Raw genomic sequence first — 21489 nt, 5'->3', positions numbered from 1 at the left:
AATGGGGTTGTCATCATCAAAGTGGGATGGAGTCAGGAGAAGGTTGGCTGTAGTAGGAAAGCTGAGAGGTGGGTGGTGTGGAGGAGGGAGAGGCCCAGAGGACTTTAATGTGGCCCTTCTGAATTGGGGGGGGGGCAGAGAAGGGCTTAGGTCAGCCTAAAAGGGGGTGATGGAGGAAGTGGAGTGAAGATGACTGTGCAAAGAAGCAGGCAGGTGGTCTGTTGATGTACCAGTGGGCCTTGACTGGGCAGGAAAGCCATAAGTAAGGTTTGGAGGGAGGGGGGAAGCTCTGCTTCTGCTAGGTACAGCCCTAGTTACTTTGATATCCTCGGGAGCTACAGTCCAGGATCTCACAATAATGATTCTCTGTAAGTGGAAAACTTGTGTATCATAAAAAGCTGTGCTAGAATTTTTGCCCTAAGTGCTGAATTTTATTTTGCTAAGTGTTTACATGAGTGGGGTGGCATTAAAACATGACTTCCTACATGTAGTCTGAAAACAGTACAGCCAGCGCCAGTGCTAGGGTGCCCTGTCGCACCCATCCACCCCAGGCAAGGCACCCCCACCTGCCGCAGGCAAAGCATGCCTCCATACCCCAGCCTTCTGCCCCCCACAGGTGCCCAGCCAGACTCGCTGCTTTACCAGGGGGAGATCTTGTCTTGGTTCGGCGCAGCATGACTTGGCTGCAAGTGCTGCGATTCGGACACATGTGTGCTGCGCTCCACCTCTGCCGCATCCTGCCTCCTGCACTATTTAAAATGCATAGGAAGGCGCCAGAAGGGCTCGCTGATCAGTGGAGCCCTTACTCGTGAGTCGGAAGGGGAGTAGGTCTCTTTTCCTCACTCACTTGCTGGTTCCCTCCACCCCCCACCCAGGAGGGGGGGTGGCACCCAATTAGAGAACCCTCAGGCCATGCCCATAGGCAACTGCCTATGGTCAACTAATGGATGTGCCAGTCTTGAGTACAGCTGCTTGTACCACCTTATTCTGCTGCATGTATGTATTCTGCTTGTATTCTGCTTTAGAGCTGGGGTGTCAAACTCATTTGTTATGATGGCCAGATAGATCATAAATGAGACCTTGTTGGGCCAATCCATGTTCAGCCAGGCCATATGTGTACCTATTTGAGATTAGGTAGCAGAGATATAATCCAGCATTCGATGGATTATGGAGAAAGCACGGGAGTATCAGAAAAACGTCTATTTCTGTTTCATTGACTACACTAAAGCCTTTGATTGTGTGGATCACAACAAATTGTGGCAAATCCTTAAAGAGATGGGAATACCAGACCACGTCTCCTGAGAAACCTGTATAAGGGTCAAGAAGCAACTGTCAGAATGGGATATGGAACAACTGATTGGTTTAGAATAGGGAAAGGAGTTCGACAAGGATGTATATTGTCACCCTGCTTATTTACTTTATATGCAGAGTACATCATGCAGAATGCTGGCCAGGATGAAGCAGAAGCCGGAATTAAGATTGCCAGGAACAACATCAACAACCTCAGATATGCAGATGACACTACTCTAATGGCAGAAAGTGAGGAGGACCTAAAGAAACTCTTGTTGAGGGTGAAAGAGGAGAGCACAAAAGTAAGCTTGAAACTCAACATCAAAAAAACTAAGATCATGGCATTCGGCCCCATCATATCTTGGCAAATAGAAGGGGAAGATATGGAAGTAGTGACAGACTTCACATTTCTGGGGTCCAAGATCACTGCAGATCACTGTAGCCATGAAATTAAAAGATGTTTGCTCCTTGGGAGGACAGCTGTGGTGAACCTGGGCAGTATAATAAAAACAAAAGTCCGTATAGTCAAAGCGATGGTATTCCCAGTAGTAATGTATGGCTGTGGGAGCTGGACCATAAGGAAGGCCAAGCGCAGAAGAATAGATGCTTTTGAGCTGTGGTGCTGGAGAAGAATCTTGAGAGTCCCTTGGACTGCAAGAAGATCAAATCAGTCAGTCCTAAGAGAAATCAACCCTGACTGTTCCCTGGAAGGTCAGATGCTGAAGCTGAAGCTGAAATACTTTGGCCACCAAATGAGAAGGGAGCACTCACTGGAGAAGATTCTGATGCTGGGAAAGACAGAAGGCAAAAGAAGAAGGGGATGGCAAAGGATGAGATGACTGGACAGCGTTACTGACGTAACAAACACAAATTTGAACAGACTTTGGAGGATGGTGGAAAACAGGAGGGTCTGGCGTGACTTTGTCCATGGGGTTGCAAAGAGTTGGACTTGACTGTGAGACTGAACAACAACAAAGCAGAGATATAAACTTTATAAAGGACATAGTTGAACACAAAGATTTTTTTTAAAAAAATAATAAAACATGCTTAAAACATTAGCACTCATTGGTCTTAAAAGTGCTTTCTTTGTATTTCTCCCCTGGGATCCAGGGAACTGGGCAAGGGAAGCTCTGACTCTTTCCTTCCTTCCCCAGGGGACCAGGAGGGAGAGGAACCTCAGTCAATAGAAGGAAGAGAGGTTTGACTCAGTAGCTCTGCTGTACAATTGTGAGAGCCTGGCAAAGCAAGCTCTTCCTCCCCCCCCCCCTTCTTCCCCAAGGGAGGAGCCTCAGCCAATGGAGAAAAAAGAGGCTTTGCTCTGTAGCTCCTGTGCGATTGAGCAAACTTGTAAAGCAATCTGTGATGCTGAAGGAAGCAAGAGAGAGGGAGAGGAAAGCAGATGACAGCCAGTTGTTCAGGGGTCTGATAGGAGCCTGATTTGACCCCTGGACTGCATGTTTGACACCCCTGCTTTACAGGGTTAATTGTAGCAAAAACAGCCTTAGTAGCAGGTGAGGACAGAACATTGACCATGGAGGGTGGGCTTTATTCAGTATTTTTTGAAGTGGGGCTGGTAAGGCTCCATATGAACTATGAACCACAATGTATCACAGGTTTCCTGGACAGCTGGTAATGCAGAAGATAAGAGGCTCTGTAAACCTAATTACCACGTAATAAAAACAAAAGCAAGGTCACCTGCAATTAATTACAACTGCACATTCTTCCGTTCAAGGGATGAAAATGGAGTGTTACGTGGGTATCTAAAGTGTGTAAATGATAAAACACCTGTTAACGTTGCCCATTTGTGGAACAAAATATGTGATGGTATCGCAGCAGCAGCAGAATTTCTGTTCTGCAGCTGAATTGCTTCCCGGCAGCTGTTGTGTCCCTTTTCCTGAAGAGCAAGGATTTGTAGACTTCAAAATTCTGTAATTGGATATTTATGAAGGCACACCAATTAATTATAGCCAGGTTGTCACTTGAAGTCTTTCTGGATGAATGATTTCTCTTGCTGTAAAGTCACTGTAGTAATTTGACAGATATAGAAAAGGCCTCTTGACAGAAAAAACCAACAGGAACATCGATCACCATAGCTGATGGTCTAGCTATGCTGATTTATGCTTCTGTAATCCCCACATCCCAGTAACAGACTACATATGGAAATGCCCTTGGCCCTGGGCATTTCAGGTTTTGAATGCCTTTTGACTGGGTGGCACTCATATATAACACCAGTTTTGCAACAGCTGTACTGGCTGCTTGCTTGTTCATAGATATTTGTAGATGCAATTCTAGGTGCTGGTTCTAATCTGCAAAGGCCTTCATGATCCTGGATACACCCATTTGAAGGAACAGCTTTCAATTTATAGGTCAACCCTCCCATCCTCTCCATAAGATCATCAGCCTTTTCTGTGGTAGAAGCCACCCCTTGGAATAGTTTTCCAAGAGGGGGTTTGCAGAGCAGTGTTTCTAGCCAAACTTTCAAAGCTGCGCAACGCTACTTTATTTCAGAAAGCTATTGGCTGAGTTTGAGCTCTTCTGGTCCCATTTTGTGATTATGTGACAAACGTTTGCTTGGAAACAATTAAATTGATTGATCTGATGATCTGATTAGTGTTTGGGCAATGGTTCTATTGTTGATTGCAACTTAGTTGTCTTTTTTTTTTATGGTAGCATTTTATATTTTTGGAATGAGCTGCTTTGAGCAAAGGTAGAGGTAGGAGAGCTAGCGTGATGCAGAGTGTTGGGCTAAGATCTGGGTGACGCAGTTTGAAATTCCTATTCAACTATGAGATTAGTGGTCTAGGATCTGTGTGTCTCAGACTAGCCTACCTCACAAAGGTGGGGGAGAACTGTGTGCACCACTCTGAGGGAAGGAAGGCTGAAGGAAGGATGGGCTGAAAGCATAGATTAAAAAAAGTATCTTTTCCTCAGGGCCTAAGCCGTGAGGAAGAATGTAGTTTCCTAGCATTTAAAGTACCAAGTGGACATTGTTAGGTAAATGCAATTGCCAGCATCCCTTCTCCAGTTCCAGAATTAATTTGTTTGCATTTTTTTAGCATGTGTGGCATCAGTGCTGACAAATCACACATTCCACTGCCACTGCCCTGCTCTCCAGCAGCTGTTTCTGAAATGATCAAATATACAGGGTTGGCCCTAGACTGTCTGGCAAGGCTAACTTCTGGCACCCCCCTGCCCCCCACTGATAATGTCACAGAGTCACATGGGAAGCACCCAGTTTGGCACCCGTGGAAGGCTAGCACCCTAGGCAGTTGCTTCGTTTGCCTAGTGGCAGATCCTGCCTTTCAGTTATGAGCACTCCCTGTCTTCCTCCTCAGAGACTGAGGCAATCTTAATGGAAACAAAGCCCCAACAAAAACCATAGGGAGCAAAAGTAAAATTGCTCATCTTCTCTCTAGCAGATTGACTGCTGTGGCTGAGATACTGATGTACTTGCTGTCTTTGCATCTCTCCTCAGCCCAGTGCCCCTAAAGTGTGTCTCCTCAGACTCCAGCTCTTGCACAGGTGGCAGAGGAGGAGGAGAAGAACTCCCACTTGCTTGGGATTCATAGTGGGGGCAGCTGTACCCTTTGTGTGAGGGTTGTTGGCTTCTCAAAAACATCTGGTTGGGCACTGTAGAAATGGAATGCTGGAATAAACAGGTGTCAAGGTCATAGTTTGCCTAGGGCACCTATGAACTTTGGACCAGGTCTGAATGGGTCACCATATAAAATAAATTGGGACTTCTGGGTTGCCATACCAAAAAAGGTTGGGAACCAACCACTGCATCAGATAAATCCAGCTACACCGCAGACATTTATCTTCTCTTCTCCCTCCCCCGCCCCTTATCCTGCTCTGTATTGGAAACTGGAATTGGCTCTCTTTGATTTCTTTTTCAGCTCCAACAGTCTTTACAACAAGTTTGTTTTTTCTTGAGGGGGGCGGGGAGTGGGAGGCTCCTGCTCTGCTCAGGGAAACTCATCATCCTCTTCAGAGGCTCTCTATGCTGTGAGTCACTGATAAGGTAATTTAGGCAGCAGTAGGATTGCGTGAACAAAACTGGGTCGACTGCCAGCGGATTCATGCAGGATCTTACACTGAAGTGGCCTCATTACATTGCATGCTTATACCGCATGAAGTTGTATGCCTAGAAGCCCTAGATTGCATGGGCCGCCAAATCCCCTCGGAAAAGCCTTTTTTCATAAGGTATCACTGGTTAAAAAAGTAAACCTCAGAGGCTCTGTGATGCAAAACCTGTTCTGAATCTGCAGTGATGGTGTGTTTGGTATGCTGGTGTTACTATAAGACTGAGAGAAAGTGTCTTGGGAATTTTGGGAATAGAGTGTTTTGTTTGCTTTTTAAGATGTGGTTCATTTTTAAGATCTGGTTCATTTTCTAATAATGTGAAGAAAAACACAGTCAAAACCTCAGTGCAAACTGCATGATTCGGAAAAAAATGGTATTGATCAGGGATTTAGGAGCACTGGGTTTGTTTTTGTAGTACCTTTATATTACGTGCGTTTGTTTTGTTTCCCAGGATCCAGCTGTGTTGCTAGTTCAGACAAGATTGAAAACACTGCAAGTAAAGCTTTAGGCTGAATGAAGAACATTTCCATCTGTGGTTATCCATATGTCAAACAATGAGCTAAATAGAAACCTGCTCCATGTGGTTCAAGCTTATGAAGCTTGATACAGTGGAAAACATCTCTCCAGTAGATTGACTGCAGATTGGGGAGGGGTTGAGCTTTGCTTCTGAACCCCCAAAACATTGTTCTTGTGCATTAAAGTAAAATCTTGTGATTGACCAAACCTAAATGGGTGGACCCTTGGATTTCTATCCAGACTTCTTCTCATCCAGTACCTAGTGTTCTTGTAGACAATGGAGAGCTTCTTAGAAAGGCACAAACAGAACCCATGTATTGCTAGTGTTGTGAAAGCTTAGACCATGAGAGGCTGTATGCTAAAATCCCCGCTTGGTCATGAAGCTCACTGGGTGACTTACTGTGCAGTTCTATACAGAGTTACTCAGTCTTGTCATACAGAGCTTGTTGTTAATTGGTCTGTGTTCTTGTGTTGGACTGCACTTTTAAAATCTCAGAAGTGCTGTATAAATGGACTGTGAAAGGTTAATTCCCTCACAGAGCCAGGGGGCCTTGAGTGACAGGCTGCTTCAAGGAATTTGATTGGTTAGCATCAGTTGAGCCGAGAGACTTGAGAGCTGAATGCAGAAAAGAGGGCGTTTAGCCCTGACTGAAGAGAGTCTAATACTGACAGAGTCTGAGTGGAATGTTTTAGTGCTAACTCTAACCCTGAGAGCACTGACTGAGTACTGGGAAGGTTGGCAGGAGTGGGTAGTTAGGGGAAGACTCCATTCAGGCCAAGAAAAGGGAATGAATCTTCTAGTGAGAGAAGAATTTTCCAGCACAGTTAAAACAGGGGCCGTTTTCGCACTAGCGTTTGCTCCGGCGTAGCGCCCCATTTACCTCCGGATCTTCTCTTGGATTTCGCACATGTTGCTCCGGCGCTGCGCTTTGCTCCGGCGCTTCAGGGATTTTACGCCGGAGTATGTTTTTCAGCATGTTGCCGGAGTTTCCGAAAACCTCCGGATCCACTCAGCGGAGTTTGCTGTGCGAAATCCATCCACGCCGGATCGACTGCTTTGTGGGCGTCACCCTCTCCCTTTCCGTCCTCCCACCCCATCCACCCGCTTGGCCAATCATCAGCCTTTCGCGGCGCTTCCCCAAAGTGCCGGCACGGCCATTTTTTTTTTAAACTTCACAGTTTTGCGTAATAGCGATATTTCGAAATTAACAAATAGAAAAAAAAAACCCCTCCTGGAATAGCCTCAATTGCCACTTCAATTGGTTTCGTTAGAATTTTTTTTATTATTATTGACTTTAGTTGCGTTATTTCGCTGTTGCGTTATCTCGATAATGCGAAAACGACCATTGTTGGGGGGGGGAATCTAGTGCCGGTGCGGGCCAAAGCGTTCATGTGTGTGTGTTTTAAAAAGGGAATGCCTCCCTCAGCTGTGCCACCAGGATTTCTGGACCTGCACAAAATCGCCATGTATAAAATGGGAAGTTGGAGTCCTGCATTCTTCTCCCTGGCTACATTCCGCTCGGTTAGAAAATAGACGCGACCTCGCTCTTCACACGCGCCATAGAAGGGGAAGGAGAGAATGGAGCAGGGGGGGGGGGAGCTCTGGCAGCAGGAATCAGTCAGGTCCCCGTTGCAAGCGCCAGCCAGGGAGGGGAAAGAGAGCGGAGGAAATTTGGGGGGGGGGATCTAGTGCTTCAGAATTTGGGGGGGGGAATCTAGTGCTAGGATTCTCCACTGTGAATGCTTCCGTTAATACATAAAGGGCTGTGGAGGATTCTACAGCTGCAGCCAATCCATAAGCAGCAGCAGCACACGTGATGCGGTTTGTCCAAGAAAAGAAGGGGAGGGAACAGCTCGATGTTACGTTAGTACGTTAGTACGTCATTACGCAACCAGACTTGCGCTTAAAAAAAAAATGATTGACAGGGCATCGAACTCAAGCCGATGCCAGTGGGAAAACTATTTGAGCCGGGGCTTCAGGGAAGGCGACTCCGCAAAGAGTCACTAGTGGGAAAACGAGAAAAATGATCCGGACATAATTGCGCCGCGGAAAAAGGGGAGCAAACGCTAAGTGCGAAAACGGCCAGGGAGATAGTTCTGGGGAGATCCCTGGTCTGGTGTGTTTATAAACTGCCTTTTAAATCCTGAAGAGTCAGTTAAAACTCAAGAAGAGTATTGGTGTGTTTGCTGAAGGAGTTTCAGTACTGGACAGAGTATTCCTGCCTTTTGGAAATCAAAAGAGTCGAATACACTCAAGAAAGTATACTGGAGTGTTTAGGAAACACTGAAACAGAAACCTTTCATTTTAAAGGTTTGAAGCCACTGTGAAAACTTAAGAAACTCTCAGTTGCTTGAAACATATGAACTGTAGTCTGTGCCTATATTGATTTACCTTAGAAAATTTACCCCTGATTTAATCTGACCTTTCCCCTCTATGTTGAATAAAATATTTTATTATTTTTGAACTTTAGAAAAGTCTCAAGTGTCATTTCAGTGGTTTAATTTAAAGGGGGATCTCAACACTTCCCTTGGGCTGAGCCAGCAACAAAAGATCATACTGTGATAGGGTGGGATAGCCATTGTTCTTCAAAAAGAAAGAAAGCAGACAAAAGGGCTGCTCAGTCAGAAAGGGAGGGAAAAACTGAAGGAAAATCTTGCCTCTAAGGGAAATAATTGGACAAGGTAGTAATAGTTCCCATGTCTTTTCTACAGAGGTTAAGGCTCTTTGTTGTCTGCCTGCCTATCTGTCTTTGTGTCTGTCTGTCTGTCTCTCTGTATACTAAAATTAAGATTTTATGGTAACAGTAAAAAAAGTGTAGACCAACGCTGGCTTTACTATAAGTCTGCCTGCTTGTAAGTACAGAATTATGTCTTTGGCAATAATCTTTCCCTTGTAACTTTTTGATTTTTAATTTTTTTAGACTTACTTTATATCCCACTTTTCTCCTTTAATGGGGGCCCAAGGCAACTTATAGCATTCTTCCATTATCCATTTTGTCCTCACAACCACCATGTGAGGTAGGTTAGGCTGAGAGTGTGTGACTGGCTCGAGATCATCATGCAAGCTCCCATAACAAAGTAGAGATTTGAATCTGAGTCTCCCAGGTCCTAGTCCAGCACTCTAATTATGACACCATACTTTTTCTTTTTAAGAGCTGAGGGCTACCATTTTGCAACTTAAGAGGCATTAACTCTTCATCTTTTTTTTTTTTTTTAGGTCATGCTGGCTGCTTCTTACTGGTCCCTTCTTGCACCTGCCATCGAACTGGCTGAAGACTCTGGGAAGTTTGGGGCCTTTGCATTCTTTCCTGTAGTAGCTGGCTTCACTTTGGGAGCGGCGTTTGTGTACTTCACAGACTTTCTTCTCCCTTGGCTAGTAAGTAGCCCTTACAGTCTCAAATTTTCATAGCCAGGGTGGATCATTTTTTACTTTCATTGTGTGTCCTGGTCATGCTTTTGTTTTGTACTCAGTGAGCAAGGGTGCAGTGCAAGGTACAAGCTCCTTCCTTTTTGCAAATCCAGATCCTTAATTTGGGGGCAGAGGTAGTGGCAGTACCTTCTTAATGAATCCTCCTGTTTCCAAATAAGGATGTGATTTTTTAAAAAAATACTTTATATTATTAAACAGTGTATGGCATCCATGCAATTCTTCCATATGCTGAAGCATATCTGTCCAGTAGTAGATGTCCAGGAGCTTCAGGAAGAATGAATGGATGAAGGAAGCCAAATATCAGAAAAAGTATTTGTTTTGCCCTTGAAGTTGAGGTCTCCCTTGTGTTCATTTCAGATTGGATCATTGCTTGCTCTCAATAGTACTGGCTTTGTAAAGATCAAACACAGGACAACAGAGCAGTTGTATCCTGAGAAACCAATGTGCCAGGGTGTCTGTTCTTTCCTTCTCCGCTACAAGTCCATATACATCTTCCAGTAGCCTATTACCAAATGCTTTCTCCTTTCTTTGTCCTGGGCAAGTTTGTTCTGGGTAATAGTGTGGCAAGGGTGCAGGAATTCTTGGTGGTTGTTCCCCAAGGCATAGGCAAGCAGGCAGGAACTTTTGCCTCATCTCTCTTCCATTCTCTACTGTCTGACAAGAGGACAGAAGAGTAGTTTGACATCATGTCATTGAAGAGGCAGAAGCAGGCAGTCTTCTGTCTTTTCCATTGACTACTGAAGGGCTTTTATTGACCTGTAGTTGTGTCAGCAAGGTTTCTGAGGAGTCCAAGAGGAGTCTAGAGGCGAGAAAAGCCCTTTTTTGTTTAGGTTAGTGTAGTGTCAAGGATGAAGCTTGTGTATGAGTTGTGAGAGTTTGTGTTACAGTTGTCTGAGAAAGTAGTTGGCAAAGGAATGGCTAGGGTGGGGGTGTCGAACTCATTTGTTCTGGGGGTTGGATTTGTCATAAAATGTAATGCCAGGTAGCGGACATATAAACTGTATAAAGGGGGTGCAGACAAACACAATTTTTTTTTACTTAAAACATTGGCACTTTTGCAATGTTTTGTTTTATGGTCTGATGGATGTCATCTCTTGCTATGAATTATTGCATCAAAAACTGCAGACAATGTCTGTGCTGTACCAATCTTGCATATGCTGTTCAAGTGTTGTTCAAGTGTGCACATCTGTAAGTTGCAAACCTACTTTTGATTTATAGACATTCATTACAAAGATCTCATAGTCAATGCCTTGTGCCTCAGACCCAGAGAAAACATGAAGCAGCTGGGCATTGTGAGCTTTTGTACACAAGTTGCTTCATGTGCTGGTCAAGATTATGTGAAGGCACCATGGGACAGACTGAGGGCTATGTGCTTGTCTACAAAACTATAGTCTTCCCCAGAAAAATAACTACAACTCCTATGTGGCAGTGCAAGAACAGAGAGATAGCCATGTACAGTGGTCAGTATCAGCCTACTATCTGGGAAGCCTTAGGTTCAAGATCACCAATCAAAGGAAAATGTGAAAGAAAAATCAAGGGAAATTTGTTAAGTAAACCTGGGCTGGACACACTCAGCCTAACCCTGGCTTGTTGTTATTGCTCTTTTAAACAGTTCACATGCTTTCCTATTGAGAAAGACTGGAGGGCATGAATATAGGAAAAAGAGGAGGGAAAACCAGTGGTACCCATAACAAGCCCAACCAAACTCTCTCTCTCTCTCTCTGTAGCAAGGTAAAAAGCTCATACCTTCAATGAAACATTGCTAGTCTTAAATGTGCTTTCTTTGTATTTCTCTCGATGGTGGGGACTGGGCAAAGGAAGCTCTGGCTCTTTCCTTCCTTCCCTCAGGGCACAAGGAGAGGGAGGAGCCTTAGCCAGGAAGGAAAAGAGGCTTGACTCAGTAGCTCTGCAGGGTGATTAATTGAGTCTGGCAAACTTAAACACCCAGCAGAGCTATAGAGGCAGGCTCTTTCATTGGCTAAGGCTCCTCCTCTCTCCTCCTTCCTTTGGGAAAAGGAAGGGGGAGAGAGAAGCACCCAAGAAAGGCTGCTTTGCTGGCCGACTGATTGCTGTGGGGAAACACAAAATGGCGACCGAACACAGCAGGCAAGGTAGAATGAGGCAGCCAGTTGCTGGAGGGCCTGATTGGAGCCCTCTGCGGGCTGCATCCAGCCCGCGGGCCGCATGTTTGAAACCTCTGGACTAGGGCATGTCCACCAGAGCCCAGGGAAGTACCTGATTTTGTAGTCCTTCTGAAGTGTAGGGCTATGCCTTCCCCAAGTGTAGGACTTGAGGGCACAGGGGGGGAAATTAAAATCAAGCAGCTGGCTGGAAACTTTTTGAGGAAGAGAATATGGAGGAGAAGAGAATAAGCTTTGAATCAAAGAGCCTACCAGAATGGGAGAGTACCTTGACCAAGTGCTGTCTGGGGTTAAAGTGGCCACAAATACTTTCGTAGAGAAGCTCAGCTTAGAGAAGGTCTCTGCTATTAGAAAACAGTGTACTGTCATAAGCTGCCTGACCAGCAGCAGTTTTCTCTTTATGAGAAGTAGACTTCTGACAGTACAGAGGAATCCTTGATCGGCTTTATGCAGGAGGTTGCCTGGCAGTGGAGTATAAGGTACAGTTTCCATGTTACTGGTATAAGTTTATGTAAAATTCAGGGTATGCAAGTTAATTAATTTTAAAAATATGTAAGCTTGCTGCGAACATAAGTAATTGGTATTAAAAACAAGCAATTACGCTTGATTGGCTTGTATACCAATGTATATATCCCATGTGGGCCAAGCTAACAATAAATGAATATGCAGTTCAAAAGCTGATAAGCATTTTTCTGTACAGTCATCATTAATCTTTAACAGTTTGGTGGTATCCTGGGAAATATCTCAGAAAGTAGCTTCACTGCCTTGAGGTATAATGATAGCTTGCGCAAGAAAAGCTATCATGATCTCTCTTCAGCGTATTGCTTGATGCAACCTCCAGGTTAAGTAAACTTTAATTATAACAGAGAACAGACCCTGTGGGCCTGAGAGCAGCTACTAGTGTCCTGACATTGGGCGGTCATAGGCTTTAAATATATTAATATTACATGTGATTTATTAAAGGAATCTGGATCCACACTTTGAAAGTTAGTTTTCTAGGCAGGCTCTGTATTGGGATGATAATGGCCAAGCCCTGATCATTAGATATCTGTGCTAGCTGGGCAACAAATGTGAAAAGCACAGCCAGGACCTGTGTCCACCATTCAATGCTAGTTTTAAGCAATTCTGCGGGGATCATATCACTCCCTAGGGCCTTCCCTGATCTCAATTGGGCCATTAGCTGCTGTGAGAGCCCTCTCCAGCCCCACCCACCTCACAGGGTGTCTATTGTGGGGGAGGAAGGTAAAGAAGATTGTGAGCCGCTCTGAGACTCTTCGGAGTGGAGGGCAGGATATAAATCCAATTTCTTCTTCTTCTTCTGAATGTCTGTAGTCTTAACTGGGTGCAAGGGTGGTTGATTTCTTAAGTCTAAAGCTAATGAGGTATCTGGATTTGTCTTTGCAGCATAAAGTGCATGAAAGTATGTCTTCCAAGAATTAACTATCACAGCGCAGGACAGCCTAGGGGTTTGTATGAAAACCACCTGAGAGAATACACCCCCCAAAGTATAGAACTATAGGATCTGGCTGCTTGGATAACTGAGACCAGACTGCAGTTAATGTTTCCCTTTTTCTTTTTTATCAGTATTTCATAGAATTGGGATCTCCAGGGTCATCTAGTCCAACCCCCTGCACAATGCAGGAAAATCACATGCCTCCCCCACCTCTCCTTCTCATGATCTGCCTCAGTTCACAGAATCAGCGTTGCTGTCAGATGGCCATCTAGCCTCTGTTTAAAAACCTCCAAAGAAGGAGAGCCCGTCACCTCTCAAGGAAGCCTGTTCCACTGAGGAACTGCTCTAACTGTCAGGAAGTTCTTCCTAATGTTTAGCTGGAAACTCTTTTGACTTAATTTCAACTCATTGGTTCTGATCTGACCTTCTGAGGCAACAGAAAACAATTCTGCGCCATATGACAGCTCTTCAAGTACTTGAATATGGTGATCATTATCACCTCTCAGATGTTTCCTCTCCAGGCTAAACACACCCAGCTCCTTCAACCTTTCCTCATAGGAATTGGTCTCCATACCCCTCACCATCTTTGTCACTCTCCTCTAGACATGTTCCAGCTTGTCTATATCCTTCTTAAATTGTGGTTCCCAAAACTGAACACAATACTCTAGGTAAGGTCTAACCAGAGCAGAAGAAAGTGATACCATCACTTCATGTGAACTGGACACTATTCTTCTGTTGATACAGCCCAAAATTGCATTCAGTGCCTTTTTAGTTACTGCATTACACTGCTGACTCATGTTCATTGTACAGTCCACTAAGACCCCTAAATCCTATACACACTGCCAAGAAAAGTCTCCCCCATCCTATAATGATGCATTTGATTTGCCACACCTAAATGCAGAACTTTTACTTTTATCCTCATTAAAATTAATTTTATTTTTAGCCCAGTTTTTCAGCCTGTTAAGCTCATCCTGTCTCTGTCTTCTACTGTATTTGTGACCCCTCCCAATTTAGTATCATCTTCAAATTTAATAAGCATTCCCTCTATTCCTTTATTCAAATCATTTATAAAGATGTTGAACAAAACAGGTCGCAGGATGGATCCTTGAGACACTCTACTTGTCACTTCTCACCAAGAGGATGAGAAACCATTCATAAACACTCTTTGGGTGTGACTGTCAACCAGTTACAGATTCACTTAACAGCAGTGCTTTTTTTGTAGAATAAGCCCAGCAGGAGCTCATTTGCATATTAGACCATACTGCCTGACCTGGGAGCATGTGGCTGCCGCTTGGAGGGTTGGGTCAGCTGGAGCCCTGGCCAGCCCAGGCAGAGCTCCTGTGGGCTCCGGCAGAAAAAAAGCCCTGCCTAACTTTAACAGGATCCAAACCACATTTTACCAACTTGTCAACATGAATGAATAGCACCATGATACAGACTGAGGGCTATGTGTTTATCTACAAAGCTGTTGTCTTCCCCAGAAAAATAACTGCAACTCCTATGAGGCATGCAAGAATAGAGAGAGACAGTAATGTATAGTGGTCAGTATCAGCCTACTATCTGGGAAGCCTAAGTTCAAAATCCCCAGTCTCCATCTCACTAGCGTCTTGTTATTCCTCATCTAAAGGGTTCCCATTGCTTTCCTACTGAGAAAAACTGGATCATGAGGGCATGAATTCAGTTGAACTCAGGAAAGTCTAGCTTAATACGAGAGAGAGAGAGAGAGAGAGAGAGAAGTAAGGCGAAAAGCTCTTACTTACCTTGAACAAAACTGTGTTGGTCTTAAAGCTGCTTTAAGGCAGCCAAGGCGGTGGCTAAAAAGGCAAATGCGATTTTGGGCTGTATCAACAGAAGTATAGTGTCCAGATCACGTGATGTGAAGTATCGCTCTACTCTGCTCTAGTAAAACCTCACCTGGAGTATTGTGTTCAGTTTTGGGCACCACGTTTTAAGAAGGATATAGACAAGCTGGAAAGGGTCCAGAGGAAGGCGACGAAGATGGTGAGGGGTCTGGAGACCAAGTCCTATGAGGAAAGGTTGAAGGAGCTGGGGATGTTTAGCCTGGAGAGGAGGCAGCTGAGAGATGATATGATCACCATCTTCAAGTACTTGAAGGGCTGTCATATAGAGGATGGTGTGGAATTGTTTTCTGTGGCCCCGGAAGGTAGGACCAGAACCAATGGGTTGAAATTAAATCAAAAGAGTTTCCAGCTCAACATTAGGAAGAACTTCCTGATAGTTAGAACGATTCCTCAGTGGAACAGGCTTCCTCGGGAGGTGGTGGGTTCTCTTTCTTTGGAAGTTTTTAAACAGAGACTAGATGGCCATCTGACAGCAATGAAGATCATGTGAATTTAGGGGGAAGTGTTTGTGATTTTCCTTCATTGTGCAGGGGGTTGAACTAGATGACCCTAGAGATCCCTTCCAACTCTATGATTCTATGATTCTAAGGCAAGCAGGTCTCTCTCTTCCCCAAGGGAGAGGGAAGGAGGAATCTCAGCCAGTGGAGGAGCTTGGCCCTGTAGCTCTGCCGTGTGATTGAGAGAACCTAGCATAGCTCGAGCTTTGATTGGACTGTGTCAGGCTATCTCAGTCACACAGCAGAGCTACAGAGCCAAGCTCCTCCTTTGGCTGAGACTCCTTCTCTCTCACCCTCCCTTGGGGTAGAGGGAAAGAGCAAGGAGAGGCTGCTTTGGTCAGCTGCCTCAATCCCACGGAGAAAAATGAAAATGGTTACAACAGAAGCAGGAAAGTGGGAGAAGGAGGCAGACCATGGAGGGCCGCATAGGAGCCCTCTGGGCCAGATCATGCCCATGGGCCAGACATTCGACTCCCCTTTTCTAGAGGATTTCCTGTAATTGACAGCTACTTTGGAATGTATTAATATCAAAAACTCCACAATAAATTCCAGCCTTACAAAGGGTTTGGCTTATAAGATTTCCAGTTCTTTTGCTCTTGAGTAGGTGTTTAGAAGCAGAGAGGATCTATCATACCTTTAGTCTTCAGACAAACTGAAGAGAACTGGTACAGTTTTTAATAAAATTTAAGAATGTATGTGCTGTTTTAGCCTCTAGGTTTTTACATTAAGCCCTGACACAAATTGTCTAATGAGAATGAAAAAAACCAGCCATTAATTCTGCCTAGCAGCTAGAATAGCCTTCTGATAATGTGCTTTTTTACATTAATGACTTCATGACTTCAGAGACATCAGGATGCAACTATCAGCTACTGAAATGATTAGTCCTGTGCTGGCACTCAAAGAAAAGTCTACTGCTATCCACTGGAAGTTTTCACAGGTAGAAGGGATTTCTGTCAGTGGAGGGTGAGTATGCTTGCCTCTCCCAATGAAGTCCAAAATGTCCCCCAGAAATGCTGCTCCTGGAGGACTTGAGACCCCCAGAAACAGCATGAGAGGGTTACTGGAGGTCTGCAAGAAGAGGGAATTGGCAAAAACTGCACCCCTCATTCCATTCACCAAAATCCTGCAGTAGATTCAGATCATTATCTGTTCCCAAATGGGATCCCAAATAGCTTCCATCTCAGCACCGAAGTTACTGGGAATGGGAACTATTTCCCAAATACTGCAGCAGCAATTTGAGCAGTCACAAAATAACTTAACAGCGTATAGCAGGGGTGGCCAACGGTAGCTCTCCAGATGTTTTTTGCCCACAACTCCCATCAGCCCCAGCCATTGGCCATGCTGACTGGGGCTTATGGGAGTTGTAGGCAAAAAAACATCTGGAGAACTACCGTTGGCCACCCCTGGCATATAGGCCTAGAAGAGATGACCAGGATACTGCAGGCCTTCAACACTAGCCATCTCTACCCTTGCCATTTATGGAATAGGAGGACTGGTGGCGAGGAAGGTTTTTGACGGGGGGAAATATTGGTAAGCAGTTATGAACAGGCCCAAAATTTGGAAAGAGTTGATTCTCTCTCATAACTATTCATCATTTTGTAAATGGAGATAATTTTGTTTCCAGGAGGTGGTGGTAGTGGAGAGGAATAAACTATTCTGAAGTTCAATACCCGGGATGGATACCCTGCCCCTACCCCAGCATCCCTTTCCAGCACCAGGACCCATGAGGCCCAGCAGCCACAAAGCCTCGATGGCTGCCCTGGGGAGGGAGTAGAGGGCAAAATAACCCAGTTCACCCTCTTCTGTCAGCAAAGATCCTCATTTGTTAGCACCTTCCATTGATTGGTCACTGGATCCAATCATCCCTATACATTTTTCTACAACTACTTCAGTTTCAAAAATCTTCCAATAAGAGAGTAAGAAATACGTTACTTCCTTCAGATCATATAAGATTCATCTGAGAACGGCAACTGTAAGTTTTGAAAACCTGCATTTGATTGGTCACTGGATCCAATTACCTCTATACATTTTTCTACAAATACTTCAGTTTCAAAAATCTTACAGCTGAAAGAAATAGGTTACTTCCTTCAGATCGTGTAATATTCATTTTTAACTGCAACTCTTAGTTTTGAAAGCCTGCATTTGATTGAGTCTCAGAGAACTCATGAAAGTACATAATCAGTGTTATTGGTTTTTCCATTTACAGAGTTTAGACCTATGTGGAAAGACAACCACTGGAGTTTTAGAGTAGTTGTTTCTCTTGTATGAATTCCCTCATGGCTGCTGCAGGACTGCCTGCCAACACCTCCTCAGTTGAGAAAGTGATGAAGGAAGCTGGTCCCAGCCCTCAGATACTGCAGGAAGATCCACCAGACAAGGTGGAGACTACATCAAGTGCAGATGTGGGGGGGGGGTGTCTCAGATTGCAGTCAGCGTGCCGTACCCTCAGTCCTGCTGCCCAGGATTGGAAGCTGAAGCAGAGGCCCTGCACCTGCCAACCTCACCCCTGGGGATACCAGAGACTTTGGAATTATAGAGAAGGTGAACCTAGAGGAAGGCACAGAAGCAAAGCAGTACAGTGCTGTTGATAGCCCAGGATTGAGCAACCTCTGCCTATAGTCATTGCAGGGCTGATGACCCTGTAGGCAGCTCAGCTATTGAGGACCTGCACCTGTCCCTGGATAACTGAGGAGTTGCACCTGGCCTTGAATGACTCCTGATAAAAGCAGCCAGAAAAGGGAGATCCAATATGAAAGCAACTTGTCCACAGTCTTTGAGTGCTGTAGGTGTCTATGTGATTCGACTTTCTGGACTGTGACCTGACTTGCACTCTCTGGATTTGCCTTTCCGGTCTGATACCTGGGCTCTTAGATATCTGTGTGCTTTGATCTCAGACTGCCTCTTGCCTCAGGGGCTTTCCTGAAACAGGACAATAGCCTTAAGCAGCTGACACTTCAACTGACTCTCTGTTACACAGACACACTCACACAAAGCAAGCATGAGCACTGTCATCATATGATGTGGTGCAACATGCCTGGGAGTCATGCAGTTTCCTACACAGAAGTCACTTCTGTGACTTCCATCTAATAGAATTTGGAATCTGAAGCTTTTCAGCCAGTCATCTCATATTCACCAGAATTGTAGCTATCACTAGACTATCCAATGGGTGGCTGATTTGAGATACTGACACCCTTCACCCTTTGTCTGGCATTATGTCCCTTATTAAAAATGGGTTAAACTCATCCCTCCCCCCCCCCCCCCAGATTACCTACAGCTGAGTCCAAAGGAGGCTGAACAATGAAACGGGAGCTTTGGCCAGCCTGCTTTCACTACTTAAATGCAATTGAGAAAGCAACACAGAAAAGAGGAACAGAAGCTAATAGTGATACTGGCAGTGAGCCTGTGACAATGGATACTAAAAATATCTCGATATTCGAATATCCGAGCTACATAATGCAACAAGCAATCTCTTCTTCCAACATCATAGACCTGGTCAGGCTTTGGATTCAGTGGGAGCTCACAGAAGCGCAGCTCCTGAACCTTTCTGAGAGTTCCTCCTCCTCCTCCTGAGAGTTCCACCTCCTTGTCCATTGAATAGTCTGTGTAGCTGCATAACAGTCCCTAGATGAGCTCCACCACCTTTTTTTCTACAAAACAACTCCTGGTCCTGGTCAAAAATGCATTTCTCCCATACAAAGCACCATACTCCTTTAGGACAAGCTTCCTGCTATACATTTTTGGTAACATGCTGCAGAAATTATACTTATTTCCAAAACAACTTCAGCAAAACAAGTGCATGCCATAAGAATTTGCAACTGACTGTGGTTCATTAGAGAATTTGTCTGTATGAAGCATATGTTTTCCCAGCGCAGTAGACGAAACAGACTTAACAAAAATGAAGTTATTTCATCTTTTTTCACAACCATACATTGTGTGAAAAACATTCCGATTTGGAAAATACACATCCTTTAGCTTCATCTAAAATGTCCTTTCCACTCATTGCTTGCAAAAGCTGTCATATTTCAAGTAAATTCTGAGTCTTCCTTCTCTCCATCATTCAGAAGTGAAAGATGTGCCCATGGTTCCAGTTGTATACTCCCCTTTGTTTTGAATGTACAAGCTTTCTTGGCAAGCATTAGGAAAAGCTTGTTTCCTCAGTATTCTCTTGCTTATAACTTTGACAGCTACATACACACAACGGTATTTAACTCTGGAAAGCATACTTTGGTTTCACCTGCTCGGCATGCACACACAAACACGCACAATCCCTAAGAGCAACAGGCACAGCTTGGTAGATCTAGCCATGTCGTTAGCAGCAACTAATAAGAGATTCATTGTCACATTTTGATTACTGCTAAACTACATTGAACAATTTGAAGAAAGGATAAAACTATTAAACTTCACCACACAAACATGACCAACACATTTGATGGTTGCAAACACTAATGGTTTCACCACTTTTTTTTTATGTCTTCTGTATATGCCTGCGTTCAAAAGGAAAAGAAATAATCCACTGACCCATAACTATGTAGGTCTGTTCCATACAGAAAGGGCCACATAATAATACCACATTCAACTAAAAGCCTTAATGGAAGGCACTGGTAGATGCAGATTTTTGTCACATTTCTTGCCAACTCCCATGCAGCCCTCTTTACTACAATACTATATTGTATTTCTGAAGGAATTGTAAAAGAGGGCTGCCACCTTAGCACCATTTGGTATAGAAATATAGTGCTAGACCCCATAGAGCTCTTTATGTTGCCTTTGTAGAGTATGAAATGGCAATTGATAGTATTTTCCTGACTTATTATGGGCCTAATTAGAGACAGTCCCAATATATTGTAGATTGTTTATATTTATCGTCAGTGCATGGAAATAATTTCCTGACAGTAAGATGTAACCCCCAGGGTCATTTGCAGGTCCGTAGCTATGGGGGGCCCCTTCCCCCTGTAGGGCCTCTCCATCCAGTGCCTCCTCTGCCTGCCCACTCACTGCCCACCCCTTCCTATTGCAACCCCCCATCGCGCTGCCCACTTACCCACCGCGGCAGCCTGTGCCTCCTCCACCGGTCCGCTGCAGCTCACCCCTTCCCTTCCCATGGCAACCCCCCCCACCGTATCACCCGCCGCAGCGACCTGTGCATCCTTCGGCAGCTCGCCGCAGCCGCTACTGCTGTCCACCCCTTCTTCCCCCTCTGTTACCGTCGCCTCCCCCCGTGTGATCACGGCAGGGCCCTATGATCACACGTGGGGGGAGGCAACGGGAAGGGAGGGGGAAGTAGGGGCAACAGTAGTGGGCACGGCGAGCCAGTGAAAGAGGCACAGGCCACCACGGTGGGCGAGCGGGCGGCATGCTGGGGGTGTGTGCAAAGGGAAGGGGTGGTGGCAGGGTGGTGGAGGCGGCACAGGTCGCAGCAGTAGCGAGTGGGCGGCGTGATGTGGGGGGAGGGAACGGAAAGGAGGGTTTGATGGCGGCCAGCAGGTGGGTGGAGGAAGCAGGGAAACTCGTGGAGTTTGCGTGAAGGGCTCTTCAAGAGAAGCCCTCCATGCAAATGGGGCCATCTGACCCCGCTGCTCCCTCACCAGAATTCTTACTCCAGGAGCCCCTTCACCCAAACTTTTCTGGCTACGGGCCTGGTCATTTGTCCTGTAAAGTCCCTATTAGCAGGTGCATGAAACAGGCATATGGCTCCTTTGTTATATAATTTTAATATTAAATGGCTCAAGCTTTCACTAGCCTGGATTTCCACCCTCCTAGATTAGCAAATAGATATGCCAATAAAGGCTTGTGTTTGTTTATTGTTTATGATTAGCAAATAGGCCATTTCCATTTTCATATATGCAGATGGAATATATCACTCTGGAGTTGGGCTTGGATTACAGTATAATATAAGAAGGAACAGATAACAAATTTTTAAAAGCCCCAAATCCTTGTCTTTACCAATAACTTGTTAAATATAGTTGACAGCTTGATAGCCAAGACATAGAGCAGGTGGAGTTTTCAAACATTTGCAGTAGTGTTTTGGTCAACTGGTTTGTGGAAAACTCAGATGGCCCATGCTTTTGAGACTGCTGACCACGCTTAGATTCTTTTTCATGAAAGGGGGCTGATATATTCCTTTCTAATGAAATTCTTCCATAGAAAGGCAATTCCTCAACGCATGTATGGGTTACAGCTCTGCTTATACAAAGATTTCTGTTCCCTGGAGGCAATACAA

The 21489-nt window shown here is 44.9% G+C and overlaps 1 protein-coding gene across 7 annotated transcripts in view; it reads left to right on the top strand.

The window, feature by feature from the left end:
* Positions 1–21489, top strand: part of SLC39A11 (solute carrier family 39 member 11) — a 481072-nt gene that overhangs the window by 40922 nt on the left and 418661 nt on the right. For 6 of the 7 annotated variants that reach the window (XM_060252173.1, XM_060252174.1, XM_060252175.1 and 3 more), the window contains one exon: positions 9107–9265. The exons of the other annotated variant lie outside the window; for it this stretch is intronic. In XM_060252173.1, the coding sequence (XP_060108156.1) occupies positions 9107–9265 (159 nt within the window). The remainder of the gene's footprint in view (positions 1–9106; positions 9266–21489) is intronic. 7 annotated transcript variants of the gene reach the window in all.

This window comes from Heteronotia binoei, chromosome 13 (genome assembly GCF_032191835.1).
Source record: "Heteronotia binoei isolate CCM8104 ecotype False Entrance Well chromosome 13, APGP_CSIRO_Hbin_v1, whole genome shotgun sequence".
NCBI classification, from domain to species: domain Eukaryota; kingdom Metazoa; phylum Chordata; class Lepidosauria; order Squamata; family Gekkonidae; genus Heteronotia; species Heteronotia binoei.
Note: the sequence above shows the minus strand (reverse complement) of the source record. Positions and strands in the feature narration are given on the sequence as shown.